Source organism: Narcine bancroftii, chromosome 4 (assembly GCF_036971445.1).
Source record: "Narcine bancroftii isolate sNarBan1 chromosome 4, sNarBan1.hap1, whole genome shotgun sequence".
In the NCBI taxonomy this organism is placed as follows: domain Eukaryota; kingdom Metazoa; phylum Chordata; class Chondrichthyes; order Torpediniformes; family Narcinidae; genus Narcine; species Narcine bancroftii.
This window is the reverse complement of record NC_091472.1, coordinates 254,551,842-254,570,702: the sequence shown is the minus strand read 5'-3', so window position 1 is coordinate 254,570,702 and position 18,861 is coordinate 254,551,842. Positions and strand designations below refer to the sequence as shown.

The following is an 18,861-nucleotide window of genomic DNA, read 5'->3' as shown; positions in this document are numbered from 1 at the left end:
TAATGTTACGAATGACACTTAATATACAACATATTTGCATTTCCTTTCCTTTTTCCTCCTTACAAAGCAATCTTTTTTATGCATTTCCCCTACTCTTAATACTGAGTGCTCATACTGTGATTTGTAGTTAGTCCTTCACATTTAAATGGTCACATAATTGCACCGTGATAGATTTTTATATGTAGGTGCTGTGGCAGGAAGAGTTATAAATAGCAATAATCTAAACATTTCAGTTTCTCTTTCCCCAAGGAATAACTGTTAGAATGCTACTGAATTTGCACTCTTTCAGCAGATACCAATACATCCAGGAACAGGTAATCAAGCAATTCTCCCACATCCCACAGTTAGTGACAAGTATATGGCCTTCATCTGTCTGGGTCAAATCCCAGTTTCACTCTATTTTTTCTTCACATCTGAGCCTGCCAAATCTGTTCAGTAGGAAGCTTACTTTAGCAGCCAGCAAAGCTGTGTCAGAGCAATTTGCTGTCTTAAAAAGTAGAAATGTAAACCTGCAAAGGGACAAAAGTTACTTCTATTTTAAAAAAACGTAGGTGCACAATCTTAATAGATTACTGTGTGATAGTGAGATTTGACAGCAATTTGTGCCTACACAGCCTCAACAGGAAAGTCCAACAATTCAAGAATAGTCAAAATGCAAACAATTGCCTATTCTAGGAATAGCAAACCAAATAGAAAAATTAGGAAATAATGAATAGATTGAAAGACTGCAGACACTGTGATTGTGGTTAAAAAAAAATGCAGAAATGCTGGAAGAACAGATAATAAACAAACCATCGACTTGAAACGCTAGCTATGGATGCTAGCAACCTGCTGGATATTTCATAATGTATAAGTGTAGAAGTTGGCCCATCAAGTCTGCGTCACCATTCTATCATGAGCTGATCTATCCACCCACTCAGCCCCAATCCCCAGATTCCTCCCTGGAATAATTTATGTCCTGACTAATCAAATACCTGTCAGCCTCTGCCTTGAATACAGCCAATGACCTCGCTTCCTCAGCCACCTACGGCAACAAATTCCACAGACTCACAAACCTCTGGCTAAATAATTTTTTCTGCATCTGTTTTAATTTGACACCACTTAATCCTGAATTTGTTCCCTCTTGTCCTAGACTCCCCGACCACGGGAAACAAGCTTGCTGCATCTACCCTGTTCAAAATGTTTCTATCGTTTATTATCATCTGATTGCACAAGTACAACCCGACAAAACAGTCTTCTCTATCAGGTCGTTCCCCATACTTTGTACTCACAACACGTACAGTCCCAGAGCCAACAAACATCACTCACATTCTAACCCATTCATTCCTGGTATCATTCTATTAAACCTTCTATGAACCCTCTCCAATGCTAGCACATCTTTCCTCAAATAAGGCACCCAAAACTATACACAGTACTCACCAATGTCTTATAGTGTCTCAACATTACATCCCTGCTCTTGTATCTTATTCCTCAGATATGAATGACAACATTGCATTCACCTTCTTCAGAATTAGAATTTATTGTCACGAACAAGTCACAAAATTCGGGGTTTTGCAGCAGCATCAGAGAGCAAACATTCATATTATAAACCATCTTACAACATTACTATAAAAAATAAAAATAACAGTGCACGAAAAGTAAACCAGCGTCTTTGGTTCATTGATTATTCAGGAATCTAATGGCAGCAGGGAAGAAGATGTCCTTCTGCCACTGAACACTCATCTTTAGACTCCCCGGCATGGCCGGGGTGGTGGGGCCTTTGAGGATAGAGGCTGCTTTCTTAAGACGCTGCCTCTTGTTGATGACTTTGAAGGAGTGAAGATTGGTGTCTGTGATGTCGCAGGCTGAGTCAACAACCCACTGGAGTTTATTCTTCTCTTGAGAGTTGGTGCCTCCATGCCAGACAGTGATGCAACCAGCCAGAATGCTCTCCACAATACACCTGTGGAAGTTTCCAAGAGTTTTTGGTAGCAAACTGATTCTCCTCAGACAAGTCACAAAGTATATTCGCTGGCGAGCCTTCTTTGTGATTGCATCAACGCAGAGGGTCCAGGGCAGATCCTCGGAAATGATGACACCCAGAAATTTGAAGTACTTGATTCACTCAACTACTGAGCCCTCGATGAGGACTGGGTCGTATTCTCCTGACTTCCACAATCATCTCCTTGGTTTTGCACCATCGACTCAACCTGGAGCTTAACCTTTAGGTATTTACAATCCCTTTACAGTTCCTCACCCAATGATGCAATTGTGGTTTATGTGGCAAGGTAAACTTTCACATCGATTGCGATATTTAACCAGTTTATTTTGCTACACAGCCTGCCCTTTGCCAATATTCTACAGCCGATTTAGCAACATGCCAAGCTGATTTAGGGACCATCCATAAATTTCATAGAAACACAAACACAGCAAGTTATGAAATTTTGTGAGCAGAGAGAGGTCAGAGGGACCCAGTCGTGAGAAAGGATTATCGCCCGACATATTGACCATTCATTCCACTCCATGAATGCTACTTGGCCCGCTGAGTCCTTCTAATTTCTCTTTGCTCTTCTATAAATTAGGACTGCATTGTAAGACGAGGACAACACTTCTAAATTGAACGTTACATTTAGAGTATCAGCACCGATTGGTCAATATCGATAGGATATATTGTGATATTAGGTACTAAAGCTCCGAATCGTGGTTTGTACGATGCGAAAGATACGGTGATTTGGAGATGGTCCCTAACCCGGCTCTCCTCAGCATCGATCGGAGACCTGGTTCAGAAAGGACCCGGTTCTCACCCGGCCGTCATCACGACGTTATAAATGACCATGTAGGCGGTGGCGATGGGCCCAGGGCCTTTCCTTCTCTTGTTCGCCCCATCACTAGCCCCACGTTTCTGCTCCAGACCGCTCCCTGCCGCTGCGGCCGCCGCCATGGTGATCAGGCGTCGGACGTCACTGGCGCCTCACTCCGACCCGCTCGCCTTGCACACCCGCGATGTTGCTCCTAACGCGCATGTGCGATATTTGACTCGGGTTTCGACTCTCCTCGCGATGCTGCCGCCGAGTGCGGCTGAGTGAGAATCTGCCGGTGCTGCCACCTGGTGAGGCTGAGTGCGTGGGGCGAACGTCAGATCGGGGCGGAGACGAAGTGAATCACATGACCACCGCCGGAGTGATTATTTATTTTATTTCTGCTACCTTCTGTGACGCCATTTAGATTCTGATCTATTCCCGGGAATATCACTTTCGAGAGTTGCAGTGATTCAATTCAAGTGGGAGGCAATTTATTGGACGAGGCCTCGGGCCTGAGGATGCGGCAGCGGGCGGCGGAAGGGCGAGCGCTGCGGGCTTAGAGCGAGCGAGAGTCTGAGGCCTTGCCTGCGGCCTCCTGCGGTACCGAACCCTTCATCCCGGCGCTATCCCCCCCCTCATTCCCCAGGCATGCCGTTCTTCGCCAACAACCCCTTCGATCAAGATGTCGGTGAGTTGCAGCAGACCATTTCTCTCTTAGTTTTCGGGATGATCACAGAGTGAGACCACACCCTTCGGCCCATTTCACCCGTACTACCCCCAAATTGTCACCGTCTAGATTCTTCCTTTTTTTTCCTAGAGTGTATCCAGTTCCCATTTTGTAGTGTTTCTATCGCCCTTCCAATGTAAAGATCGACTGGAATTTATTCCCGTGGAGATATTTCCCAGGATTTTTTTTGCCAATTACCTTGAGTCTCTGGATGTTGGTCCTCCATCACTACAGCCACCTGTGTGCCTTATCTTTTGAAGTGCTTCTGTTAAATGAAATGTCCTGCAGGATTATCCTGAGATATTAAAGTTAATGGAAAGTTGCATAGCAAGTACATCTGCCTTCCTGATTAATGTCAGCCTCCAAAAGTAAGGAAATATTTGCATAGATGGGTGGACAGTCAGCACCTTTTTCCCCCGAGTGAGAGTAGCAAATATCAAAGAACATTTCAGATTTATGTATTGTATTGTCTTGAGTAAATACATAACATCACATCTGACCTTGAGATTGAGTGGAGGAAAGTTTAGGGGAGACATCAGTCTATGTGTGTTTGTGTGTACTACTTTTTTTACACAGAGTAGTGGGTGGAATGTATTGCTGGGGTGGTGGTGGAAGCTGGTTCAATAGGGACATTTGAAAGGCTCTTAGACATGATGCAGGAAAAATAGAGGGTTATGGGTGTGATGTTGGGAAGTTTAGTTTGTTGAGTAGGTTTATATAGGTCAGCACAACATTGTGGGATGGAAGATATGTGCTGTAATGTTCAATTTTTACAATAATACATGGGTCTGGTGAAACCACATCTTGAGTATTGTGTACTGTGTTTATTTTGGAGAAATGTGCTGAGAGGCAGTACAAACACACAAATGCTGGAGGAACTCAGCTGGTCTCGCAGCATTCATAAGAGGTAATGTTTTGGGCCTGAGCCCTTCAATGAATAAGGAGACAGTATAGTTCACTAGAGTACTAACTTCATATCTGAAGTAATCTTAATGAAAGATTGAGTCTTTATTTGCACATCTTTCTCCAGCTTTAAAGTAGAAAGATATAACAGCTGTATCATCTTGTACATTCTTTATTTGCATTAATAGGTAAGGATTTGCCACCTGGGGCACATTTCCAAGAGATTTAGCATTTTTATAAAATAATGGTTTATCTGATCCTTGTCAATTGTGCCCTCTTTGGAGGGGACCTGAGCAATGCCAACCTATTGGTTTTGGATCCTTTTAGTTAGATGCCATCTGCTTAACTTCCAAGTGTTTTGAAGTGTTCCTTTTTTTCCTTCGGGTCCTTTTGATGTTATGGTACATTCCAGTTTGGCATCTTCATTCTTCAGAAAAATCTGTTCTCAATTTACTCATTCTCCCTCCCCCTCTCCCCCCTCTCCCCCCCCCCCCCACAACTCTTAGTCATCTTCCTTTAAAGACTTGAAGACTGTTTTCCAGATTTAATTTCTAACTTCTTGTTAGACTCCTTGATTTCACCCTTTATGTCCTTGTAAGTGCCCTCAGCAGTGCAGTATATATTTTTAAAAATTACTGTTCAATGTATCACAACCGCATTTGAATAACTATGCTACGTGTTTGTGTGTACTACTGTTGTATAATATTAATGAACTCTTTTCTAGCAATGGATATTCTGGAGACCTCAAGAATCTTATTCCACAGATGACTCTTCAAGATTTGAAGCAGGGTTTAGTTCCATATGTTGATGGCATCTAGATTTATTTTTTCCAGTTCTCCTGGACTCTTACTTGTGCTCTAGATCAGCCTTTCTCAATGATGACCCTGGATGTAGCAGCACATTCAAGTACAAGCCTTGGATTCTTTCATATCATGAAACATAAATATATTTTTCATTTTTGCATAGTCAGTAGGAGATAAGAAACCAAAACATGACTGTTTCACAGGGAAGGGGTCCCATAAACTTTGAGTAGAATCCTAAGGTGGCCATAGCCAAAGAAAGGTTGAGAATGGCTGCCCTAGATGATATAGTTGCACAACTGAATGAGTGTTAAACAGAGAAAATATACGTGAACGAACTGCAGATGCTAGAATTCTGAATCAAAGCCAGAAAACTCTATTCAGCCAGTCAGTCAGCATCTGTAGAAGAGAAATAGTTAATTGTTTGGGTCTCAGATCCTTGTTGAGTGAGTATTAGTCAGATTGAGGGGTATTGAATTTGCCATTTCAGAATTCATTGTCATGTACATGCCACAAAATTCATTGTTTTGCAGCAGCGTCAAGGTGCAAATATTTATATAATCCACCTTATAAAATAAATAAAAGATAGTGCAAGAAAAAGTCAAAGTAAACTAGTCGTTCATTCAGGAATCTGATGGCAGAGGGGAAGAAGCTGTCCTTGTGCCTCTGGGTGCTCATCTTCAGGTTCCTGTAGCTTCATCCCGATAGTATCAGAGTGAAGAGGGAATTGTCTGGGTGATGGGTGTCCTGAGGATAGATGGAGTGAAGACTGGTCCCTGAGATGTCACAGGCCAAGTTAACAACCCTCTGGTTTTTTTCTTGTCCTGTGTTGTGAGCCCAGAGGATGCCAAAACCCTGTAGGAATAGATATTCACCAAGACAAATGGTTACTTAAAAGTTGCTTTTAATTATCTTTAAACATGAAAGCAGGATCACATTTTAACTTATCACTGTTAACTAACTTAACCGCCTTCTAATTCTAAGCGCACATGTATGAAATGTGTATGTAAGCTCTAAAAGGTTCTTTGATTCACAGTCCAATCTCACTTCTCATTCCTCCAAGTTTACTGTGCACAGAATTTAACGTTTATGAAGTTCACCAGGCTTTGGTGCTTGAAAGGTAAATGGTTACCACTCAGGAAAGTTCTTGTCAGTTTTCAGAGAGAGATTTGTTGTTCGTTGGACACCCACAACTGATATCTTTTAATCAAGCACTTCAGTGTCTTGCCAAAGAAACTTGCCCCATCAGGGTTTTCCAGATGATAACTTCTTTCTTTCAAGTCATCATAGTTTTTTGATTCTCTTATTTCAAATCAAATATTAGGCAGCCAGTCCTCTCGTCTTATATGAATCATAGGCACAAAGGCTTTGACCAGGCTGATCTAAGCACTGACAACCCGTCTTCAAAATGGGGTTTTCCCACAAGCTTTCCAGCTTGCCTTGTTCCAGTCCCATCTGTTGCTGCTGACTGCAAAAACTGCAGAACTGATCTCTCTCTCTCTCCTATTTGACTCTCTCTCTGCTTGCAAAAACCATATGACCCTCAGAACAGCAAACAGCACTCCCAGACAGCTTGTGGCTTTGAATCAACTCCTCCGAGTTTTTTTCATCTGTGGCTTTTCAAAACAACAATCCATTAGTGAAGTCTCTTGGGCACTCTTCAAAGCTTTTGCAAAGGCTCTTGGAGCCAGCCTGTCTAGCTTGAGCAGAGCTCCAGTATTTTAAATGAGATCTGTTTTGAAGTGTTTGTACGTGACCTACACTTAAAAAAAACCTGCTCCAATTTATCTCCCAAAAACATATCTATAATCTGTCACACCTGAGAGTTGGTACCTCTGTACCAGACAGTGATGCAACCAGCCAGAATGTTCTTCATGGTACACCTGTCAAAGTTTTTGAGTCCTGGGTGACATACTGAATCACCTCAAATGCCTCATAAAGTATAGCCACTATCAAGGCTTCTTTGTGATTGTGTTTATTATAACCTCTGCAATCTTGACTCCTACTCCATCCCCTTCTGATGTCTGTTCAGACTAGTAAATCTCTGTACAACCTCCTGCTGCGTTCAGCAGAGAAATGCCCTTCAACTCCCTGTTTTCCATCCACTTTTGCCACCTTGTTTCTGGATGTGGAACTCCGAGCTAGACTTCAGTAATAGATTTAAATAGATTAATGGTGAGATTAGTGGGAGTTGGTCTTTTGAAACTGCTTTGCCATTCAGTGTGCTCATGGTTGTGCTCCTACTTTCTGTCCATATCCGCTAATCTCTTGAGCCATTCTTACTCCTTGAATTTGAGCTCCTTGACTATATTTAGTAGTTTGATCATAGCTGCCTTCTACGCTAGAAAATTCCACGGATTCTTTACCCTTTAAGTGGTTATTTCTCCTTACCTCAGCCTTAAATGACCTGTCCCTGTCTTTAGTAGAAACATAGTGCTGGAAAAACTCGTAAACAGTGCACTTTATGTAGCAACATTTTGGGCCTGAGCCATTCATCAAGGTATTTTTCTCACTGCTCCCCATCTGTAGTTCTCTTTTGCTGTCTTGTCTCTTTAGGCTGTGATCCCTCGTTGTGGATTCCTCATTATTGCGGACATCTTTCCTGCTTCCAGACTGCCAAGTCCCATTAGGAATTTGCAAGTATCAAAGAGGTCCCTTGTACTTCTAAATTCTAACAAATACTTCACTGTGTGACTCAGTCTTGCCATCCCAGGAGTCTGATTTCCCATTATTTTTCTTCCTCCCATCCTTCCCACAGTCTGACTGTACCGCAATCATTAACGTATCCTGTCCTTCCTGCCTCGCTCAGCCTATGTTCTCCCAAATCTTAACAAACCAAAATCTGCTGGAAGAACTCAGCAGATCAAGCAAGTTCAGTTGACATTTCTATCCAAACTCTTCATCAATGCAACCATTAATTGAGACCTGAAGCAACAGCAATTCTTTTTCTACTATTGATGCTGCTCTACCTGCTTAGCTCCTCTAGCAGATTCTGTGCCAGATTCCAGCATCTGCAGTTTTCTTGTGTGTCCTTTAAATTGAAAATTCTTTTGATTCCTTTGATGCCTTGTCCTTACCCCATCCTTGTAAACTCCTGTATCCCCCATCCTTTGTACAAGCTATTAAATGCCATATCACTGACCATAGAAACAATACAGCACAGAAACAGGCCCAGATTTGAATTGTTTAAACCAGTTAAACCAACAAGATTGAACGAGTACAGAGAAGAAGAATTTGGACAGGTACATGGGAGGGAGGAGTATGGAGAGCTATGGACTGGGTTCGACATAATTATCTGGGATCATCGGGCCAGACACCTGCCATTGTTCGGAATCTTCTGGATTTCGGAATCATTTTAAAATGGCGGTCCCTTTAAGAAAATGTGATGTTTCAAAACTTCACAAAACAGGGGGTGCGGGGTATTAAATAAATTTAGATAAATAATGACTATAAAGACCATAATATCACTAGCATTTGTTTAAAGGTAAAATATCAAAATAAAACTGGCTCAGACCCACGTTCCCATCCCCGCCCTCTCTTACCTTCGATGGAAAGGTGGCTCGAGGCCTTGAGCACCTGTGGGAGAGAAGCAGGTGGCAGCTGGTTCAATGTGGGAGCAATGGAGATCTTCCTTGCCTTCTGGGCTTGGCAGCGCTGCACCCCTGCTGCTGCGTCGGGAGTTAAATGGGGGAGGGGGGGTGTGACGGACAACCAGGGGTCGTGGGGGGGTTGACGAATGGAAGCCTGGGGTGGGCGACAAACAGCCTGCAAGGTCGGATGGTGGGGGCTAGGAGGGAGGTGGTTGGGTGTTTTCATTACTGAGAAGAGAGTCAGTTTTTCGAGGTTGCCAATGTTCAAAGTACCAGATAAAAGGTTAGGCACCTGTAGTTCAGCATTGCCTAGAAGTGCCTGTTTCTGTGCTGTAATGTTCTATGATTTACAAGGATTATGACAGACAAAATTATCCATATCTTTCATATGCAAGGAGGCTTTTTCCACTGAGGTACTTTTTTTATGCACTGTTGTGTGACTGTAAAGAGAACCTTGACATGGGTTAAGGGTGAAAGGAGAAATGTTTAAAGGGAACATTTACACAGAGAGTGTGAAAGCTGCCAGCTGAATTGATGAATGTGGGCTCAATTTTGACATTTAATTAAAATTTGGGTAGGTACTTGGAAGGGAGGATATAGAGGGTGATGGTCAGCATGCAGATCAAGGAGGCAAGGCAGAATAATAGACTGAGGTGTTCTATGATTCTACGTTGTGGAAAATTCTCTGCCATTTCTAATCAAAATCATCTAAAGCCAATGGTGCATTAAATTATATTGTCGACTATTATCCCAGAGATTTTACATGAAATATACAATGTATATCATGGATAAATGTTCCAGTGTGAAAGATCAAATGATGGCATGAGTTTCACTGCCCCTTTGATGACTTCTCCTGAAGGTATGGAAGCAGAGTTACACTGGCCATCCATGACCTAATCCAAGGTGCTTGTTTATGTGATCGTCACAAGCAAAACCTAGATGATACTCAAGGGACTAGAGGTGTACTCCTTCTACACCCTCTCCACCCCATGCCTTGCAAAATTTAGAAACTCTCCAACATGCTTTAACTGTAATGTGTAAACAAAGACCCCCACCATCCATCCATCAGGAAGGAGATATGGGAGCCTGAAGATGAGCACTCCATAAGGACAACTTTTCCCCTCTGCTGTCAAATTTCAGACTCCCTCACTTTCCTCCGATTTTTCTTGTACTATTTATTTATTTTTGAAATTAATTTATAGCAGTATTTTCACTGTTACTGCTGCAAAACAATGAATTTTGTGATTTGTTCCACGACAATAAATTCAGATTCTAAATTAAATAAGAATGTCTGCAGATGGTGTGGTTGTAGTGTAACACACAAAGGTGCTGAAGAAGCTTTGTCGGGTCACACAGCATTCTTTAAGCTTCTCCAGCACTTTTGTATGTTAAAACTGGTAAATTAATCCCTCCTACTATCTATAGAAAATGTTATATAGTAAAACCCTTTTTATCCAGAACTTTTATTTTTTAATTTGTTTTTATACTAAATACAGTGTTTTCTTTTTAATAAATTCAATAATTCAAACTACTAGGAAAAATTAATTAATGAAAATAAACAGGAAAAAAAAGTTTAAAATTGGCACACCTCACCATTTACTAATCATGTCACATGCAATCTCAAGCATCTGTAAATTCACATCTGGCATCTACCAATTGCCATAGTTGCTGGATGCCAGGAGTTTTACTGCTACAGAGTAGTGATGATGTTAACTTCAGAATATCTATCTCTGTGTCAGAAGTTTAGTAATTGACCCCGGACTTGTGCCTTGGACCTTGTGAGGTGCGTGCTCCTTGTCCTGCTAAATTTACCTGAATTGATGTTCAGTGCTACCTTTAGAAAGAGATGCTTTTCTCTGATCCCGTTTATGTGCTGACAAGGCCCCATTTAATGTTGTACAGGACAAGACTCCTACAGTTTTGTTTCTCCCCGAGGAAGAGGCTTGCAGCTGTTGAGTTGCCTGATTGACATTGGAATGCCTGTTGAATGTGCCCTTTGACGCAAACCATGATTGGATTGCTGCTTTGATTTTGATATTTAATGAGGTTACCCAGGTTCTCTACTGCTATGTCATGAAATTGCTGTGTCATCAGGATGGTTTTCTAATTGCAAAATTTCTGTAAATTGGAATGCCCAGTGAAGACATCATTTGAACGGTGTCAGCAGTTTGGACACTTTTTTTCGTGAAATGTTCAAAGAATTTTTCATTTTTTAAAAAAAAAAAAAAAAAAGTTTCTCAAGTCTTGATCTCTTGTACAAAGAAAATAATGTGGGGATATCTCGGACAAGATCAAACTGCATCAGTGGAAATAAAAGGTGAAGTTGACTTGCCCAGTCAAGGCCCTGCATCAGGACTGCAAGGAAACAGGAAGGATTGTTAGTATAGAGTAGGAGTTAAATTCTGCAGATACTGGGGTTGAATGCAATATATAAATGCACTGGAGTATTTCAGCAGGTCACGCAGCATCCACAGGGTGTAAAAGGTAATCATCATTTTGGGGCCTAGCCCTTTGTCAGGAATCGACCTGAAACATTCTTGATGAAGGACCCTGGCTCGAAACGTTGGTTACCTTGGTATAGAGTAGATGGAGGAAGGATGGAAATGGAGGCTGGTAGATGCAGCTTGTGTTATATTATAAAGGAGTTTGAGATATTTTCCTGCATTAAAAGAACTTAACTGTAAGTTGCTATTGTTGCTAATTCAAAAATGTTGCTGCACTTCAATAGCTAAAACCAGCTCATGTCTTGTTCACTAGACTGCACAAAGCCCAATGAAAACAGATGAGGGAGGATGGATGGGATGGGAATGGTGAACAAAAGGAGAAGAAGCCTTGGTGGCCAGGCCATTGTGTGGGAGAAGAACACGACTGGTGTGAATGCAAAATTCTCCAATTTCAAATTACCCACATTCTGGTGTTCTCCCATTTGCACTCTTGACTGCCTCAATTTTTTCTCATTTTGTACACCTTTCCCATCTCTTTCCCCTTCCCTCTCCTAGTTCCATTTTCCCCCTTCACCCCCCCCCTTTAATATCCACCCATCAATCACCACTGATATATACTGCTCTGCAGATGCTGTGATTGTAGTGAAAACAGAAATGCTGGAGGAATTTAGCATGTCTCACAGGGTTCATAGGAGTTAAAGATGTATAACCAATATTTACATAACTAATTTTGTCCATCTGTGTCTTAAATATATTCAGTAAAACAGCTTCTACTACTTCCTTGGACAGAGAATTCTACAGATTCATCATTCTCTGGAAGAAGCAATTCTTCCTCAACTCTGCCTTAAATCTACTTCCCTGAATTTTCAGTATTTAAATGGAAATAGTCATTGTTGATCATTTGAGCTGCATGGCTAACTTTTGTGCTGTACATTTGATGCAACTTATTTCTTTTTTAAAACCAGAAAAAGCCACAAATGAGCATAATACCAGTGAAGACTGGACCCTCATTATGGATATCTGTGATCGTGTTGGGACAACTCCAAATGGGTCAGTATGAAAAATGCATTTTAGTTTATTTTCTCTTTGCCTTTTACTTTCTCCTTTTAATCACTTTTTAACCACATCCTCTTTGAAAACTTTCTCAGATTGGGCAATTGAGCCACTTGGATCAAATGTACTGTGTATATCCCTTGTTGCATTGTCTCTGTGGCTCTGAACAGGTAATAAAAGTCCCTAAATAACTTTGTTGGCCTGATTAAAGAAAAATAGAAAAGTGATAATTTTTCTTGCATCTGATTGCATTGCAGTGATTCAATTAGAGTTGCCTTCTGAGTATCTGTAAGATTATGTTTAATTTATGTAAAATGTGTTCAAAGTCAGGGCAGAATTTGATGTTTTCAAAAGGTGTCCATCCATCCAATCGTTTGGGCCCTTATACTCTTTGCCGAACTATTATTCTGCCCAGTCTCACTGACCTTCATCCAGTCCATATCCCTCCATACCCATCCCATCCATGTACTTGTTCAAATTTTTCTTAAATGTTAAAATTGAAACTGCATTCACCACTTCAGCTGACTGCTAGTTCTACACTCCCACCACTCTCTACATGAAGTTACTAATAGAACCATAGAATGCTATAAGCACAGAAAATCGGCTATTCGGCCCTTCTGGACTGTGCCAACTATTATTTCACTAATCCCATTGACCTGCTCCGATTCCAAAACCCTTCAGACCTCTCCTATCCATGTATTTTTCCAATTTATTTTTAAAACTTAAGTTTGAGCCCACATTCACCACATCAGATGGCAGCTCATTCCACACTCCCACCACTTTCTGAGTGAAGAACTTTTTTCTAATGTTCCCCCTAAACCTTTTCCCTTTCACTTTAAAACTATGACCTTTTGTATTTATCTCTCCCAATCTAAGTGGAAAAAACCTACTTGCAACCAGCCTGTCTATACCTCTCATAATCTTGTAAACTTCTATTCAATTTCCCTCATTCTTCTTCGCTCCAAGGAATAAAGATCTAACCTGTTTAATCTTTCCTTGTAACTTAACTCCTGAAGACCTGGCAACATCCTAGTAAATATCTCTGCACTCTTTCAATCTTATTGATATTCTTCCTGTAGTTAGGTGACCAGAATTGCACGCAATATTCCAAATTTGGCCTCGCCAATGTCTTAAACAACTTCAACATAACATCTAACTCCTATACTCAACACTTTGATTTATAAAGGCAAAGATACCAAAAATTTTCTTTACAACCCTGTCCACCTGCAATGCCACCTTGAAGGATCTCTTTGCTCCTCTGCACTCTTCAGTATCCTACCACTTGCTGTCCGTCCTACCTTGGTTTGCCCTTCCAAAATACAACACCTCACACTTGTCTTCATTCAACTCCACCTCCTTTTTTTTTTTTTTGGCCCAATCTCCCAGTTGGTCCAGATCCCTCTGCAAGCTTTGAAAATGTTCTTCGTCTCCTATTTTTGTGTAATCAGCAAACTTCCTGATCCAATTAACCACATTATCATTCAGATCATTGATCTAGACAACAAACAACAGTGGTCGGCTGAGGCACACCACTAGTCACAGACCTCCAGTCTGAGAAGCAAATATCCATGTCCAAAGCCATATGAATTATCCCAAATAAGTCCCTGTCTATCCAAATACTTGAATATTCAATCTCTGAAACAGCTTTTTTTTTCTTTACGATTCTGGTGATGTTCATTGAGAGCATGCTAATATGTGGTATTTCAGTGTTGTATGGGAATTGTATTGCACAAGATCGCAAGGCACTCCAGCTTGTAGTGAAAACTGCCCAACAGATTATTAGAATCCAATTGGCTACCATCAAAAACATCTATAAGGAATGATGCCTGAACAGTGAGAGAAACATTATCAAAAATGTAACACATCCAAATCACATTCTATTCATTCTTCTCCTATCAGGCAGACACTACAGGAGCCTACGATCGTGCACCAGAAAGCTCAAAAAGAGCTTTTTTAAACGAAGCTGTGACTGTTGAATATTGAATCACAGTGCTGAGTAGTACTGCACTCAGATTATAAAATCAGCACTTTTTAACAGTTCATTGTAGAATAGTTTGTTGGTTTTAATTGCAGATGTTTTATTGTATGTATATATTTTAACTAAAATGTATATATTTTTTAACTTGTGGTTGATGCTGATTGTATTTCATTGACTGGTTTACTGGTTCAATTATTTAAAATGTAAATAAATTGTAGGTTTTTATGTCTCTTAGGTGTTTATTTTACGTGATTAAACTTCCTTTACACATTGATCAGACTGAGATTCTTAGAGATGTGTGATTAAACAAGCAAGTGATGAAATTGAAAAATTGAAAATTTGAGTTGGCCTGTTGATGGCTTTGAAGTGCAACAACTGTTCAGCTTTTCCAGCTGAGTGCAACAGTATGTTGATTTTATCATTTATTTTTAAAAAATCATGATTTACTTTTGTATTTTAACACATAATCTTGTTTGTTTAACCTTAGGCCAAAAGATTGTCTGAAGGCGATTATGAAAAGAATAACTCACAAAAATCCACACGTGGCAATGAAGGCTTTAACGGTGAGGGGGCCCATTCAATGTTGAAACATTAATTTCCTTGTCAAGAATTTAAGATTTAAAAAAAAAAGTTCTTCCATCTCCCTAAACCATAGCTAAATTCTGAAATAAGTCTCTGTAACATTCAGCCAAAGGAAAAAGTTAACTTGTTCTCCTATGTTTTACTCTTGAGTTCTTGATGATGTTGCTGAATCATAATTAGGCTCTGATGATGCAAGTGTGGACATTGCCTCACAGTAAGGTGTAAGTTTGTAAGTGGTTGAAGTGTGGTTTATGGATGGTCATGTGACCTTTCTGGAACTCGGTGGAAGTGTGGATTGTGGAGTCATGTGACCTCCACTGGGAACCTGGCGGGAATGTAGATTGTGGAGGGTCACATGACCTCTCTGGAACCTAGTCAGAGGTTGCATCCCCTGCCAATCAAGGTTGGACTCTGCCCACCCATTGGTACACACCTGATCATTGATTCCTTTGAACACCTTGTGATTACCTGGGCTGGACCCTCCAACTTGCTGCACGATAAAGTCCACCACGTGCAATAGCTCTTCCTCTTTAGCTCATCTTGCCTGAGATGAACCCTCCCATGGACAACGCTGGAGGAGTCGTTGGTCAGGGGTTCAATACATAGGGATTGGAGCTGTTGTATCCTGTTGTAGGTTGCATCTGAGCTGTGCCCACATTAGGCAAGGAATGGCAGGTAACATATTGTAGTCCTTGGTTATAGTAAGTCTGTATAACCAGTTGCTAGTATTGGTAGTGTTCAGTCCAATGTGACTGGTTGCACTGTGCTGTGTGATGAGAATACTTGGGTCTGTTATCCCTGTTGCAATCCGCTTATGTGTATTTCAATAAAGATTATTTCTGCATTCACCCTGGTCCAGACCTGCTATTCTTTAAACCCACTGAACTTTTCCCATCCCACACAACAGTAGTGCAGCGGTAGTCCAATTGGCAGAGTTGTGCCAGAATTAATGACGGACTTTCAACATCTGCTCCCAATCTAATTTCTCCTGATCCTCTTGCATGCAGTTTTAATTTTTTTTGGACTTGCCCTTCTGCCCCACAAACCCATGCTGCCCAAACATCCCAATTAATCTACAAGCCCCATACATTTGAAGGGAGGGGAGAAACCAACGCACCTGGAGAGAACCCATACAGACATGGGGAGAATGTACAAAGTCCTTACAGACAGCGCTGGAATTGAACCCAGGTCACAGTTTGAAACCGTATTCTACTAACCGCTACACCAACCGTGCCTTGCTTGTATTTATAACCTTGAAACTTAAAAGTTCTCATTTATAAATCTCTCTTGAAATATCAATGAATATCTGTGTTCTGAACTAAAAGTAACTCTGTTCTATGACTTTGCAGTTATTAGGAGCCTGTGTCTCGAACTGTGGGAAGATTTTCCACCTAGAAATATGTTCTCGTGACTTCACAAGTGAAGCTGGAAGTTTATTAAATGCATATAGTAAGGTAATAAAAGTGGATATTAATATTCCCTGCATGATTTGATTCAACTGATGTGTAATTTTATATTGCTGTTTTTGTTTAATCCCTGCATTGTGAATTAAGGTACTAAGCCTGAACAAACAGAAAATGCATTAATTACAATTGCCAAAATTGTTCAGTAGACTCAGACCATATTAATTGTGTATCTACATGCCCACCATGTTTCAGTACAAAAATTGAATGACGTTGTGGTGTGAAGAATCTTGGACTGCCCTATCAAAACTTTGACCAGAATGATGACGTGCTTACTAGGATTATTTCCCCTCTGTACTCTTCTAATCATTGCACCCAGTCAAATGGTGGTAGTTTGTTTAAATTTTTAGACTTGCAGCGTGGTAACAGACCCTTCTGGCCCATGAGCCAGTACCTCGCAATTAACATCTAACCCCCTTAGATATTGAAGGGTGGGAGGAAACCGGAGTGCCTGGAGAATGTACACAGTCCTTACAGACAGCACTGGCTTTGAAACCAGGTTGTTAGTGTTGTAACAGCATTGTGCTAAATTAGTGATTCCCAAAGTGGGTGGTGGAAAGATCTAAGGGGGTGGTGAGGAAAAAGGGGGCGGACCAAATATTTCCGGAAAACCCAGACCTCAACACTCATCATGTGCTATCTCTCAGGTGAGGAGGGGGTGGGGGGGGATTGCTTGGGACGGGGACCTCATGGGACGATGACCAACCAGGACTGTGATGGCCGGTGATGGTGACTGCTCGGCACAGGACCGACCAGGCCGGTGATGGTGACTGCTCGGCACAGGACCGACCAGGACGGTGATGGTGACTGCTCGGCACAGGACCGACCAGGACGGTGATGGTGACTGCTCGGCACAGGACCGACCAGGAGGGTGATGGTGACTGCTCGGCACAGGACCGACCAGGACGGTGATGGTGACTGCTTGGCACAGGACCGACCAGGACGGTGATGGTGACTGCTCGGCACAGGACCGACCAGGACGGTGATGGTGACTGCTCGGCGCAGGACCGACCAGGACGGTGATGGTGACTGCTCGGCACAGGACTGACCAGGACGGTGATGGTGACTGCTCGGTGCAGGACCGACCAGGACGTGATGGTGACTGCTCGGTGCAGGACCAACCAGGACAGTGATGGTGACTGCTCGGCGCAGGATCAACCAGGACGGTGATGGTGACTGCTCGGCGCAGGATCAACCAGGACGGTGATGGTGACTGCTCGGCACAGGACCGACCAGGACGGTGATGGTGACTGCTCGGCACAGGACCGACCAGGACGGTGATGGTGACTGCTCGGCGCAGGACCAACCAGGACAGTGATGGTGACTGCTCGGCGCAGGATCAACCAGGACGGTGATGGTGACTGCTCGGCACAGGACCGACCAGGACGGTGATGGTGATTGCTCGGCACAGGACCGACAGGTCAGGGACTGACCGTGTTATATCAACGTGGTGTAAATTTACTCTTTCATATTGCTAAATAAATTGATTTACTTTAAGTTTTATTTGTGAAATACATATGCTTGTTTATATTGTTAGATTAGTTGTTACTTTAAATTTGCAGTAGACCTAATACCAAGAAAGAGGTGATTGTTCATTGTATGTATGTGTGTGTGAGATTGGTGGGGGGGGGGGGGGGGGAGATGCGCTAGCGATGTGGCCTGGGAACCAAGAGGGCGGCAGCAAAAATTGTTTGGGATCCACTGTGCTAAATGCTTTGCTAACCATGTTCTTGATTCCAATCTATGTTCCAACATGCTGATAAAGAAAAATTGTCAAAATGACTGCAATCTTGTATTTTCAACATCAAAAGTAACAATGTGGAAAATAGGAAATGTTTTCTTGTTGCCTATTTTTTTCCTAGCAAAGGTTCCAACTCTTCCTGCATGTACCTGTAGATCGGACTATCTATTCTTCTTATGAATGTAAAATAGTTGGAGCCAAACCTAACCTCGTGGCCACAAGTTGGCCAGCATCTTCAGCCTCAAGTCTTAGGAAATCTGATAGAGACCAGGGATCATGTATGCAGAGTCAATCCTCTTCTGCAATGCTTATTTCTGGATCGAGAGATGATATATGCTTGTTAAGTTACAAAACTAATTGTGAGTAGTTTATAATTAACAATGGGGAAGGATTAGTGTTGCATCTGTGGTGATCTGTGATGTCACAACTCTCTTGTGCTTTAAAGGTAGCAAAGTCATTGGGAAATATATTTTTGTAGGCAGTTGTTAATGGTCTTTAATGCAAAACAAGATCCCACAAATGGCAAAGAAGTGATCAGATGATGGAAACCAAATGGGAGAATATTGACCACAAAATTGAAAGAATTGCCTTGGCAGAGATTTGTATACTAAAGGAGATTACCTGAAAATCTCTGCAATTCTCACCACTTTTGCCTATACTTTTAAAAAGTTTTTAAAAAATAGTTTATTGGAAAAAAACTTGCTACATTGATTAAATTACTGGATATGTGCACCAATTTCTGTTTGACGATGATGCATTTTATTAAAGTCATTTGGAACTTTTTGCTGCTATAAAGATGC

General features: G+C 41.6%; 2 protein-coding genes across 3 annotated transcripts in view; one reads left to right on the top strand and one right to left on the bottom strand.

Moving 5' to 3' along the window:
• hacd2 (3-hydroxyacyl-CoA dehydratase 2) overlaps positions 1-3,043 on the bottom strand; it is a 103,413-nt gene extending 100,370 nt beyond the window's left edge. Inside the window, exon 1 of one of the 2 annotated variants that reach the window (XM_069934779.1) lies at positions 2,784-3,043. In XM_069934779.1, coding sequence (XP_069790880.1) covers positions 2,784-2,920 — 137 coding nt within the window. In that variant the 5' untranslated portion in view covers positions 2,921-3,043. The remainder of the gene's footprint in view (positions 1-2,783) is intronic. The other variant, XM_069934780.1, reaches the window with a different exon arrangement.
• stam2 (signal transducing adaptor molecule (SH3 domain and ITAM motif) 2) overlaps positions 2,851-18,861 on the top strand; it is a 53,421-nt gene continuing 37,410 nt past the window's right edge. Inside the window, exons 1-4 of the mRNA XM_069934778.1 lie at positions 2,851-3,468; positions 12,210-12,294; positions 14,763-14,838; positions 16,207-16,311. Coding sequence (XP_069790879.1) covers positions 3,429-3,468; positions 12,210-12,294; positions 14,763-14,838; positions 16,207-16,311 — 306 coding nt within the window. The 5' untranslated portion in view covers positions 2,851-3,428. The remainder of the gene's footprint in view (positions 3,469-12,209; positions 12,295-14,762; positions 14,839-16,206; positions 16,312-18,861) is intronic.